The 14,190-nt window shown below is 39.4% G+C and overlaps 1 protein-coding gene across 2 annotated transcripts in view; it reads left to right on the forward strand.

The window, feature by feature from the left end:
* Window positions 1–1,225: 1,225 nt before the first annotated feature.
* slc1a4 (solute carrier family 1 member 4) overlaps window positions 1,226–14,190 on the forward strand; it is a 45,555-nt gene continuing 32,590 nt past the window's right edge. The window contains exon 1 of one of the 2 annotated variants that reach the window (XM_039784239.1): window positions 1,226–1,951. In XM_039784239.1, coding sequence (XP_039640173.1) covers window positions 1,251–1,951 — 701 coding nt within the window. In that variant the 5' untranslated portion in view covers window positions 1,226–1,250. Of the gene's footprint in view, window positions 1,952–8,062; window positions 8,082–14,190 lie in introns of those variants that run through there. The other variant, XM_039784240.1, reaches the window with a different exon arrangement.

A 14,190-nucleotide genomic window follows, 5' to 3' on the forward strand; every position in this document is an offset into this window, starting at 1 on the left:
ATTTAGAAATTATAGTTTGCATTTATTAGTTAGCTAGAGAACTGTGATAACATTACTCACCCACAACCAGAGGATGGCTAACGTAACCTAACGTTAACGTTATAATTTGAATGAAGAATGCTAACGTTAGTGCTATCTTATAATTTACATGCTATCAAGTGTGAGTGCTGAAATTACGGCCAGAGTCAAGGCCAGTCAGGGATACTTGGAAAAAAATGTTAACGGTAGACAAAGTTTATTGTTTTTACCTACCATACTGGTAAGGTAAAAATGTTTGCATGTTTTTCTTCTGTGTCGCAGCCTGGCTGGAGGGGTCTGTTGGAGTGTACCGTCAAGGCCGCAGCCCAACCATAGACAGTATATAGCCCAACAGGTTATTCTGTGACGGACGTTTTTTTTTAAATCCTTTATTTAGATGTAAACAGGTCAGAGAGCGGGATCTCAAACTCAACAATGCGCATGTGCAAATCATGCTTAATCTAATAAAATGCTCTGATCAAATGAATAAATTCTGTTTAATGTCCCGCTGCCAATTTATATTGTATCCATATAAAAAAATGTATTCAACCATAAACATAAACTAGAACGTTTACATTAAATGAAAAAAAACTAATACTTGTAAGCTATTCCAATGAGAAAATACACATTAAACGGACAATAGCAATGTTAGACTTTTTTCAGTGCACTTGCATCTTTGATCAATGAATTAAATCTGTGTAAGTTTCTTACACATCACGTTGCAGCTTTTCAGTGTTCTTGCAGTCTGATTTCATTATTAGCTAAAGACAAGTACTGACATGACTGCAGCTGTCCAGCTGCATGAAACGGTGTCGAAGATGCTAGAATGAATAGCTGTGGTTGCGGGGAGAGGCCCATTGACAATGCCTTTCTACATGGCCCAGAATTTGGTGCTACGCCCCTGCTGACAGGTTTGTGAAAGCATTACACTGAGGACAACTATCCATCGATCTGATGCTTTTGGTAAATGAGATAATAAATGATATATAAGATATTTTTAGTTTATATCCTATAAAGGACAGAGAAAAGGAGAGAAAGATCAGAAGAAGAAACAGAAAAAGTGCCGTTGGCTATGTTTGGGAAGTCTTCTCCTGCAGATTTTATCATCCCATTTATTCAGAACACAGGGAAGGAAAGCGTGCCACATTGCCAGAGCGCTTGGCTGGCAATCGCTCCTGCTCTTGCATCATTTGCTCTTGCTATAAAGTACCGGCTTCTGTGCGCATGTTCCAATGGCTTTTTGTGTCGTCGCTCATTCTCCATTGGCTCTCTCTCCACTCTGCGCTCAGCCTTCACACACACCAGACCAGCTCTTCACACAGCTGAGTGCGTGCGCCCAACGTGTGTGCGTGTGTGTGTGCATCCAACCAACGCTGCCTGGACCGGACTCAGCTTCCCACGCCGCTCTGAAGAGGAAAAATATGGAGAAAAAGAGCGCGATCAACGGGCACATGCCCAGCTCGGCGTCCACCGATCGGATCCTGGAGAAAAGCGCGCGGAAGAGCTTCAGGGAGAAGCTGATGGAGTTCCTGGGAAAGAACCTGCTGGTGATCATGACGGTGTCGGGGGTGCTGGTGGGCATCGGGCTCGGGATGATGGTCCGCAAAATGGACCTGACCAAGGCGCAGATGACCTACTTCGCCTTCCCCGGAGAGATGCTCCTCCGGATGCTGAAGATGATCATCCTGCCCCTGGTCGTATGCAGCCTCGTCTCCGGCGCCGCCAGCCTGGACACTCGCTCCCTGGGCAAGCTGGGGGGCATCGCGGTCGCCTACTTCCTGGTGACCACGCTGATCGCCTCGGGGATCGGGGTGGCCCTGGCCTTTATTATCAAACCCGGCGTGGGCGCAGGAGCCCTGAACACCAACAGCCTGGGGCTGGAGAGCGTCAGCAGCAACAAGGAGACCGCAGACTCCTTCTTAGACCTGGCCAGGTAACGTTTCTGTGGCAACACTGTCATCGCTTTAACAGTGTGAAACTTTAAAACACTCATAAAGGGAACTGTTGAATATGAAGCAGATTTGGTGTGATATTGCAGCAGGGGAATTGTTGGGAACAAGTGCATGGTGGAAGGAGTTTTCAGATCCTTTACTTCAGTAAAAGTAGGCTACTAATAGGCTACCACACTGTAAAAATACTAGGTTACAGTAAAAGTCCTGCATTAAAAATGTTACTTAAGTAAAAGTATGTAAGTGAACTGAAATGTAGTGAAAGTAGAAAGTTGCATGAAAAGAAAAGACTCTAGTACAAGCACCTCAGATTTGTACTTAAGTAAAGTACTTGAGTAAATTTACTTAGTTACATTCCACCGCTGAACATGAGCGGCTCGGAGCGTTGGAGCCATCCCAGGCGCACACACGCTCAGAAAGACACGGACTGGTGGGAGCATACATGCAGTGGCGAACAATTTAAAACATCCAACTTATTCAGTGTGACTTTACCCGAATGGTTAATGAATGACCTTACAGAGGAGGTCAGTGTAACCTGCTGTGATTGACGTTTGTTCAGTTAGGTCAGATTTTCAGCTCTGTGGTCTAGTTCCTGTCAGTGCATCAGTGTGTGTGTAGAGGATTATCATTACCATGGATGTTAACTACCTAAACCTGCCTTGATTTGCTATTCAAAGTAGGGCTGAGTATCGCCAATGATTCGATTCTGATTCACAAGGTCCTGATTTGATGACATTTCAGATTCAATATCAATATATATATGTATATATATATATATGTATATATATATATTATTATTTATATATATATATATATATATATATATATATATATATATTATATTGGATATAAAAGAGATTCTCAGAGAATTTATGCAACCCTCAAATACTTTTAAATTGCACCAGGTTAATGATTACATTAAGAATTGACCCCCACAAAAGTTTCTTTAAAGTAATTTTTGAAAAGGCATAGAAACATTATAAGATCGAGTTTGGGATTTTAATAATCAATATCAGATAATTCAAACAAAGATCGATTATTTTAACCCAGCCCTAATTCAAATTGAGATTGAACTTCTGCACGCTGAAAAAGATAGCCCTGGTTCACAGCATCAACTTGAGTGCATACAACAGTGCGACAATAATTTCCATAAAGAAATAAGACAAACAGCCAGTATCTTGAGCTCCCCTTTGGTCTATCCTCCCTATGAAATGCCATCTTGTTGATGCCATTATTACATACACAACCAAGTTTTAATGTCCAGGAAATACCAGCTACTGGTAACAGTCTATTTAGAAACTCACTCAGGAGGAGTCCTAATAATAAGTTCCCACAGTGTCAGGGAAAGCTGACAGCTGTTGGAAGAGTGGAGTGTATTTTGAGGAAAAGAGGTGGAGGGATGAACCCCAACAGCACTGTGTAGTACAAACTAAACACTGTCCGCTGCTGTCAGCATTTCTCCCTTATCACAATAGCAGATAGACAGGCTGCTGTTTTTCTCAGTCTTTTACTCTGTTGAGTCAGGTTTTATATTTGCACTAGTTGCTCAAAACATTTCAGGAAGGATTAAACCAGTACAGGATTGTAAAGATAATTGATGATTTCTCTGTCCACACACTTTCATTATATTGACAAACAGGTCTCAGAATCTCACTTTAAAGGTGCAATATGTAATACTGACGGCTAGCGTTTAAAATAGTTACTGCTGGGATGACCTCTAGCTCACCCAGTAGAGTGTGCGTCCCATGTAGGCTGAGGCCTTGGCAGTGGCCCAGGTTCGAATACAACCTTTGCGTCCCCCCTCTCTCTCCACTTTCCTTTCTTCAAGCTATCCTGTTGATTAAAGGCCATAAAAAGCCAAAAAAATAAATAAATAGTTACTGCAGTCCAAATTCAAAATACTGGAGAGAGTCGTCTTCCCCAGCCCCCTCCTCCCCAGACTCGAAGTTCACAGAGGTTGCCAGGTTGAGAACGCAGCATCCACAACAATGTTGCTAGATGCTTGTCTCACATAGCCAGACATTACTTCACTCAAAAATTACTCACAGTTGGTCGGCTACAGCCGCTAAACAGGCTACACGGTTGTTTTGCCAAAGTTAAATTGCATCCATTATGAGGAAGTCATTATGCGGTTTCTGTCATAGTTCTGACAAGGTGGTTGTAAACAGCCATGGCCCGCTTGCCTGGTCCTCCGGTAGCGTTAGCCATTATCGTGTTAGCATGGCAGCGTTAGCTAGGACCATTCGGAATCACTTCACTGGCTGTGTCTCAATTTATTTTGCGTGTAACAAAAAGTGTAGCATTGTTGTCAGAAAAGATAGTATTTCAACTTAGCATGTTTCCTTAATATCTGATGACACATTGTGGTCAGTTTTTGATTTAATACAGTAAATATATTACATATAGGACCTTTAAGTTTATATGTGAAGTGGAAAAAATCCTCCAAAAATCTAGTGGGGCAGGTTTTACAGGATGGTCCCTAAACATTATTCCAAGCTAACCTCCATTCTCTTAAACCTGTGCTCCCAGCGTTGATGAACTGAACATGTATTTTTACTAGGGCTGGGCAACGATTAAAAGTTTTAATCGTGATTAATCGCATGATTTCCCTGATTAATCGCGATTAATCGCATTGTTATACGCAAAATCCAATAATGAATTCAAAAGTAGTGTATAGCGCAATTTTATTTAAAATGTTCTGCCATATGAACGAAAGTGCCATACAATTTGTTCTGCAAACACTTAACATCAGCATTTTGTTTATACAGTAGCAATTAAATAAAATATTTAGTGTAAATCTCAACATAAACAATGTAATCAAAGCAAATACAAAATTAAAGCTTACTGCCACTGCCAGGGCATTAATGTTATCCTGTTTGTTATATATAAAATAAAACTTCCCACAAAATCCTGAGCCACAATCATAACATTAAAACAGGCAATTTCTGAGATAACAGCAGAACATATTTTTTTCTTTTATCAGGGAGTAGCATAACCAGTCTATGTTCAGTACCAACACTAATGGGCCTGCATAGTAGCTATTCGCTTGGCTATGGCATTTGTTAGCTTCTCTTGCCTTTGTTTATCTATACATCTCCCACGCCTCGCGTCACTGTTTGTTTCGTTGAATGATTTGCTGGTACCAGCGGTGTGTATTGCATTTAGGTGATATTTCAGACTGGAAGTACGTGATAAGAAAATTCAACCTTGCAGTGGTTACAAATAACTTTGGTTCTGTCGACTGTGCCTTGTGGAAGAACTTTAAAATGAAAATGGCAATGCAAAAGTTCTGTACCCTACTCCATGTTTGTTGGCTTGTTTATCCACCAGTTCTTTTCTTTTCCGGTTCCTGTAAGCGTGGCAGCAGTCATCACAGACTTTTGCAAAAAAAAGCCTGTGAGCAACAGACTTTTATAATAATAAAAGAAATAATAAAAACGGCGTTAATGCGCGATAAAATTAATTAATTAATGAGTTAACGCGATAATAACGCGTTAAAGTGATGGTTCGGAGTAATTTACCCTAGGGTCCTTTGCACCATGACCTCGAGCCAAACACCCCCCCAGAAGCTTTTTTCACCTGGGTCTAACATTGGGCGAGTTAGCGTAGCGTTAGCCGCTGAATAGCTTAGCGCAGGGGCTAATGGACCCACGTTTATAATGACCCCACTAATAATGCCCGAAATGATACCAAAGGTCTAGACTAGTACAAATAGGTTATGCACTCATAAAACGATGGATTGGAAAGTTTGTAAGTACACCAGAAGTTTATGAACACTTGCCTGCTCTCTTCTGCTCTCTGTTGCTGCTGCTGCTGCTGCTACCTGCAGTTAGACGAGTGCTTAGGGCTGTCTACAAATGAATACACCGAAAAGAGATACAACAAAAATATGTATTAATTTAATGATTAAATAAGGTAATGTCTCCAAACTTACCTCATTTATTACTTGTCTCCTGCTAGTTATATTACAGCACTTACTTTAAAAAATAAGTTAAATTAAAAAATATTTTTGTTGCATCTCTTTTCGGTGTTGTAATTTGTAGACGTCCCTAAGCACTCGTCTCACAGCAGCAACAACAACAGCAGAGAGCAGAAGCCAGCAGGCAAGTGTTATTTACATAAACTTCTGGTGTACTTACAAACTTTCCAATCCATCGTTTTATGAGTGCATAACCTATATATACTAGTGTAGACCTTTGGTATCATTTCGGGCATTATTAGTGGGGTCATTTAAGAGATACAAATGTGGGTCCATTAGCCCCGCGCTAAGCTATTCAGCGGCTAACGCTACTCTACGCTAACTCGCCCAATGTTAGACCCAGGTGAAAAAAGCTTCTGGGGGGGTGTTTGGCTCGAGGTCATGGTGCAAAGGACCCTAGGGTAAATTACTCCGAACCATCACTTTAACTTGCCCAGCCCTAATTTTTACTTATTCAAACTCTGCAGTAAAAGATCCACACTCTTGAATAAATTCAAACAAGATATACATACATCATACATACTGTACATAATTTGTAAAGAAGTACATAACATGTATTTTCTGCATTTTCTGCTTTCGGTCTGTTTTGCTGCACGGATATGATGTAGCAGTCAGCGGTACCGTATAAACTAAATTTTAAAAAACAAAAAAAAATCACGATGAATACTATTAGTTACCGCCACCAAGTGGACTGGAGTTTCTACAAACACAGGAGAGTTCATGGCCTGTTTTCTTTTTTTTTAAACAATACTTTATTAAGTTTTTCACATATAGAAAACATACAGCAATACAAATAATGTATTAAATGTGCAATACAACAAATCAATCAAAAGATGCAAAACAAATTAAATAATTGTACAAATAAAACTAAGTAATAAAAATAAATAAATAAATAAATAACTGAAAAAGCAGCAGTAATGGTGATCTTTAAGTTAGTGTGACATTCTCATCCTCTAAAAATTCCAAAAAAGGTTTCCACACTTTAATAAACTGTTTTCTTTTCCCTCTAACAATATATGTAAGTCTTTCCAGTGCAAGGTACGTTGCAATCTCCTTCAACCACAACTTTACAGAGGGCAACTGTATATTTTTCTAGAAAAGAGCGATCAATCTTCTAGCTTGAAGAAGCCCAAAATCAATCAACACTGACTGTGTAGAATTAACGACCAAATTTTCAGGGTATATACCTAGGATACAAAGTTTTGCTTGCAGGGGAACATTCTTAGCTACTATCTGGGAAATGGCCCTCATCACACTCTGCCAAAAAAGTTGTACTTTGGAACATTCCCAAACACAGTGGAACAGTGTCCCTTTTTCCTCTAAACACTTACAACAAATATCTGGAATATTAGGATAAATTGTATTCAGCTTTACTGGGGTGATATAAGTTCGCATTAGCCATTTATACTGGAGCAATTTCAATCTTGTAATAATTGTATTTTGCTGTGCCTTTAAGCATGCCACTTCCCATTCTTCTTCAGGTATATTCTCTCCAGTATCGACTTTCCATGCTTCTAATCTGTCTTTGGATGATTCCTTTTCATAAAATACCAAAGTCCCATAAAACAAAGATACTAGACCCGTTTTAGCCAGATTTGTAATGATTAGGTTTTCAAGATTTGTCAAAGGTGGCTCAGACATTAAATCTTTATTTATTGATAATATAAAATGTTTCAGTTGTAAATATTTGAAAAAATGCTTTTTTGGTATACTATACTCCTTACATATTTGCTCAAAGGTAAGTAGGTTGCCATCTCTGTATAGGTCCCCTACACATTGCACACCCTTGGCTGCCCAAAGCTTAAAACCACCATCACCTCTACCTGGTATAAAATCATTGTTTCCCCATATAGGAGAAAAACGAGATAAAGCAGGGATGTCTCCGATATGCTGGTGTATACGATACCAAATGTCGATGACATTTTTCAGAAAAGGATTTTTCGTTTTTTCTCTCAATGTTTTAAGATCTGCTGAATATAGATATAGCTTGAGGGGCAATTCTGATGTGGTTACTTGCTCAATATTTACCCAAGCTGGAAGAATGCCTGAGCCAAAATAGAACGAGGCAGAGTGTAATTGAGCAGACCAATAATACCAGCGCAGGTTTGGAAGACGAAGACCACCTCTCTCATACGGCAAGTAAAGCAACTTCAATCGTAGCCTAGCCTTTTTATTGTTCCAAATGAATTTAGCAAGAATATTGTTAATTTTATCAAAAAAACATTTAGGAAGCGGGAGTGGGATTGATTGAAAAAGGTACAGGAATTTTGGCAATATATCTATTTTAATTATATTAATACGGCCGATCATTGAAATTGGCATTACTGTCAAGCGGTTTAATGTCTCGGTTATTCTTTCTGTTAGCGAGTCATAATTTGAAGATACAATAGTTTTGATTTCAGGTGTAATTTGAACCCCTAAATAAGTGAAACCATTTTTTGCATTTGTAAACGGTGTCTTTATAGTTGGTGTCAGACGTTCATTTTTATTTAAAAATAACAGTGATGATTTAGAGAAATTTATTTTATATCCAGAGAACTCTCCAAATTGTTGAATTAATATGATTAGATTGGGAATACTGTCCTTAAGCCTGGTCAGAAAAAGGATGATGTCATCGGCATACAAAGATATCCTATGTTCTTGCTCACCTATTTGGATACCCGTGAGGCCATCATGGGCTCTGACAGCCATGGCGAGAGGTTCAATAGCTAAAGTGAATAGCATTGGTGATAATGGACAGCCTTGTTGGGTTGAACGCTGTAAGTTGAACGGTTTTGAGACAACACTGTTGGTCAGAATCTCTGCTACTGGGTTTGTGTAGAGAACGTGAATCCATCTAAGAAATCCCTCTCCAAATCCGAATCGTGGTAGCAATTTAAAAAGGTAGTGCCATTCTATTCTGTCGAACGCCTGTTGGGCATCTAATGACGGTACTGCTGTGTCCTTACCACCAGCTTTTTCATGTAATATATTAAGGACTCTTCTGATGTTATGAAAACCTTGGCGATTTCGTACAAACCCGTTCTGATCATTATGTATGAGTTTAGGGAGGTGTGGATCTAATCTTCTTGCTAGCATTTTACATAGTATTTTAGTATCACTACACATCAGACTGATTGGCCGACGACGAGCACTCTGTGGATGGTTTGCCTGGTTTTTGGATGACGGTTATTAGAGCTAATCTCATAGTGGGTGGAAGAGTTCCTTCCAGGAAGCATTCTTTAAACATATTTAGAAGTGGTTCTACTAATTTAGTTTTAAATGTTTTATAAAATTCTATGGGCAACCCATCCGGCCCAGGTGCCTTACCACTATTCATATTTTGGATTGCTTCTGACAACTCCTCGGCTGTTATATTTCTATCCAATTCATTTTTTATGTCGTCAGATAGTAACTGAAACTGAAGCTGATCAAGAAATGTTTCCTGCGCATCTGAGTCTTGGTTGCATTCTGATCTATATAAAGATTCATAAAAAATTTTGAAGCATGTATTTATTTCCAGCGGGTCTATCGTTAAATCCCCTTGCGGTGTCCTAATACTATTTATTGCTCGGTCAGTTTGTTGTTTTTTGATTCTCCAGGCTAAAAGTTTTCCAGCCTTCTCTCCTTGATCAAGATAGGCTTGCTTCAACCACATTAAACTTTTGGCACTTTCATCCGTGGACATTTTATTATATTTAGCTCTTAATATAAGCAACTCCTTTTGCTTCAAATCATCATCTTTTACATACAGGTCATCACAACGTTTTGATTTGATTTTCCAAATGTACCATTTTCAATTTATAGTGTTTTGTTTTATAGCTGATGTAACTAATAATCTCTCCCCTGATGAACGCCTTAAATGCTTCCCATCTGGTACAAGCACTAGTTTCATCAGTATTTAGTGCAAAGAAGCTGTCAATTTTAGAGTCAATAATGTCAACAAAAGCTTGGTCTTGCAGCCATCTCGCCTGGAATCTCCAATTAGGTGGGCTATGGACAATTTTGTCAATTTGAATTTTGAGTGATACAGCATGGTCACTTATCATGATACCATTATACCAGCATTCGCTAACCTTGGGTAAGAGTTCCCTGGAAATAATGAAATAGTCTATGCGGGAATGTGATTTGTGTGCACTTGAATAACAGGAGTAATGATTTTTATCAGGATTCCGTTCTCTCCAGACATCAACTAGATTAAGATCCTCTATAAACTGTTTCAGTAGTTCTCTAGTTTGTGTTTTACCCATGTCGCAGCCCATTGAACGATCTATTGTTGGATTTAAAACACAATTCAAGTCTCCTCCTAAAATAAAAAACCCGTTCATGGTAGACAAGTCAAGAAAGATATTCCTAAAGAAACTGGGATCATCCTTATTGGGACCATAAATACTAACTAGGTTCCATGTCATTGATAGGATATTGCATTGGACAATAATGTGTCTTCCACCTGAGTCTCAGATAGTTTTAACAATCTGCAATGGTATTGTCCGGTGAATAAGGATAAGCACTCCTCTTGCATAATTATTATAACATGCATATATTACTTGGCCAGGCCATCTGCTCTGTACACGCTTTAAGTCTGCAGTTGTCAAGTGGGTTTCCTGCAAAAATATAATTTTAGATTTGAGATGTCTAATCCTAGTCATCACTTGTTTTAAAGGGGTGATAGAATGCAAAACCGATTTTACCCTGTCATAGTTGAATAACGACAGTTCGGTGGGTAAATAGGACATACATAGAAGCTCAAAATCCCATTGACACCCTTTTACTATGAAAATTTCATATTTTGAAACTGCCGCTGAAAACGGGCGAATCCCAACAAAGCTGGAAGTTGACGTCAACCTCCCAAAAACCGGAACCTTTGTCAGCCCATGGGTGTATTAAGAGAACGGTCACGCCCCAACATTTACATAGGCTACACAACTGACCTGAGATCAGTTAGTCTTCTGAATCTAGGTCGCGCAGATCTCAGAAAATGTATACATTGTTCATATGCTATTTTACCATTAAATTCACTTCTGAGAATTTTTTATGCGAGAAATCAACTACTTAGAGGTCAAATATGGGCCGTTTTACGAAAATTGATGTCTAATTGCAAATTTTGTCCGACTGTGTCGGACTTCAGAGGCTGGTGCTGCCTGTGTTGCTGCCTCGCCGCCTGGCCTGCCTTCCTCCACAGACCCCGGTGTAACACTGGCTTGCTGTGAGCCCGATTGAGCTCCGTACGCGTCTGCAGCCCACAGCACCTCATACCACGCAAAAGTAACCGTTTCCTGGTGGACTACTACCAAAACGCTGCTGCGCTCTGACAGAGCCCCAGGGCCTGCAACTCCCCTCTTCCTGCTAGCTAGCTAAATGCCCGGTGTATGTGAGCGGAAAGCCCAGCGTGTTTACGCCATTATTCTCTTACTACAGATTCTAGTTAATCTTATGTGTGTAATTATGTGTTGAGTTATTTAAACAAACGATTGGGAAAATAAACGCCGCTTGTCCATGAGTCTCATTGATAGAGCCTGCGGCTGGATGGAGCTCTATCAATGAGAGCTAGCTAGCCTCCTCTTAGAATTCCTCTGGAATTCACAAATATTCATTAACTTGAAATCGGACACCGTTGTTAGCTTTATAAAAAATATAGTTAGATGTTGTATAAGTGGCGTGACGAAATTCAAACTGTAAATATACTCGAATTACGACCAAAAATGAAGCTAACTAGCCGCAATCTGTACACATAGGATTGCAGGGACAGTCGCAGCTAACGAAACCCATACAGCACACAAATATTCATTAACTTGAAATCGGACACCGTTGTTAGCTTTATAAAACATATAGTTGGATGTTGTATAAGTGGCGTGACGAAATTCAAACTGTAAATATACTCGAATTACGACCAAAAATGAAGCTAACTAGCCGCAATCTGTACACATAGGATTGAAGGGACAGTCGCAGCTAACGAAACCCTTACAGCTCACAAATATTCATTAACTTGAAATCGGACACCGTTGTTAGCTTTATAAAACATATAGTTAGATGTTGTATAAGTGGCGTGACGAAATTCAAACTGTAAATATACTCGAATTACGACCAAAAATGAAGCTAACTAGCCGCAATCTGTACACATAGGATTGAAGGGACAGTCGCAGCTAACGAAACCCTTACAGCTCACAAATATTCATTAACTTGAAATCGGACACAGTTGTTAGCTTTATAAAACATATAGTTAGATGTTGTATAAGTGGCGTGACGAAATTCAAACTGTAAATATACTCAAATTACGACCAAAAATGAAGCTAACTAGCCGCAATCTGTACACATAGGATTGCAGGGACAGTCGCAGCTAACGAAACCCTTAGCTACAGCTCACAAATATTCATTAACTTGAAATCGGACACAGTTGTTAGCTTTATAAAACATATAGTTAGATGTTGTATAAGTGGCGTGACGAAATTCAAACTGTAAATATACTCAAATTTACGACCAAAAATGAAGCTAACTAGCCGCAATCTGTACACATAGGATTGCAGGGACAGTCGCAGCTAACGAAACCCGTACAGCTCACAAATATTCATTAACTTGAAATCGGACACCGTTGTTAGCTTTATAAAACATATAGTTATATGTTGTATAGCTAAGTGGCGTGACATGTGTGTAACATTTGGTAAGAGATTGCTGGTGTAGTCCACCAGCCCAAACGGTGACTTTGCGCGGGTATGAGGTGCTGTGGGCTGCAGCAGCCGTTCCGGAGCTCAATCGAGCTCACAGCAAGCCGGGGTCTGTGGAGGAAGGCAGGCCAGGCGGCGAGCCAGCAACACAGGCAGCTGAACTCCGACACACAGTTTTACCAAATTTGCAATTAGCCATCCATTTTCGTAAAACGGCCCATATTTGAGCTTTATATCGTTGATTTCTCGCATAAAAAAGTCTCAGAAGTGAATTTGGTAAGGAAACATTGCAGTGTCTGGAATATGAGATTCTGTCGTGTTCTAATGTATGTGTATTGGAGATTCGGCTCAACCAATCAGCACACCGACCTCTAATGCGCGTATGGCGAGTCGCTCAACCAATCAGCGTGCGTCTCTATGTGTGTGTGTAACGGGGCTAAGGCTCAACCAACCGCCAAGCGCAGCTCATCTAAATATTCATGACCATGCCATATTTGGAAGAAAAGCTCTTGTTACAAATAGGGCCAAAACACAGGCATGCATAAGGGCCAATAAAATATCAACCAGGCCATTTTCAGCCCAACTAATGTTACATACCCCATTAGGAGACCATAAGGAACAGTGTGAAATACCCTATATAATCATTCTATCACCCCTTTAACTTTGTAATTTTCCGAAGTCCCCTGACATTCCAACTCGTTATTTTTATATTAGAGGAGTTACAGTTATGGTACATACTTATCTATACAAAAGAAAAGAAAAAAAATAGAAGGCTGCTGCTGCTGCAAAAAAAAATAAAAAATAAAAAAATAAAAACCCATACATATACACATACCTGGGGAGATTTGAACAACATCTGCCCACAACAACGCGAACCCTTGAACCCTTCTAATCCCCTCCCCCCTCCCCCTTTCATTTCTCTCCAAAACCTGTAACACTTGTAGGACTTAACGCTGATCCACATAACTGAGGAGCAGCTCCACCGGTAAACCTATCCAGGCAAACCACAAATGATGTTCACAAGCCATGCAGTCAAAAAGATCACACAACAATATCCCTAACTGGATGGTTATTGCAACTAAACATGTCGAACAAGAAGAGCAGAGTAGCTTAACAATGATGATAGTAATAGAAACCAAAAAAGTTATTTCTCAGTTCTGTAATTAAAAAAGATTAACTAAGACGTTTCCCTTTTCCTTAAAATAAAATAGAATAAAATAAAATGATGGTATTCAAAATCAAAACGTGCTTTCCTTTCGAGCACTGTGCCCAAAACATAATAAGTTGTCACCTATTTGTTGAGATATAAGCCTCAAACAAGTAACAGTGAACGTAAAACTTCTGGGCCTTTTACACAATATACAAGGTAAAATTTTTAGAAAATACAGTCCAAACTTTCTAGTCCTTTTCTCCAATATTTATGGTAATGACCCTTCAAAAGGTATCAGCTGATTAACCCGACGTGTAAACAAACCCACGTTATCCGTCTATAGTAGCATCCATACAGTTTAATGTTGAGTCTTAGAAATAACTGAGCTAAATTAAACTATAGTACTCTCATACACCATATCTATAAATAAAAAAAAGTTGAATGGCATCTTAA

This window comes from Perca fluviatilis, chromosome 19, assembly GCF_010015445.1.
Source record: "Perca fluviatilis chromosome 19, GENO_Pfluv_1.0, whole genome shotgun sequence".
NCBI classification, from domain to species: Eukaryota; Metazoa; Chordata; class Actinopteri; order Perciformes; family Percidae; genus Perca; species Perca fluviatilis.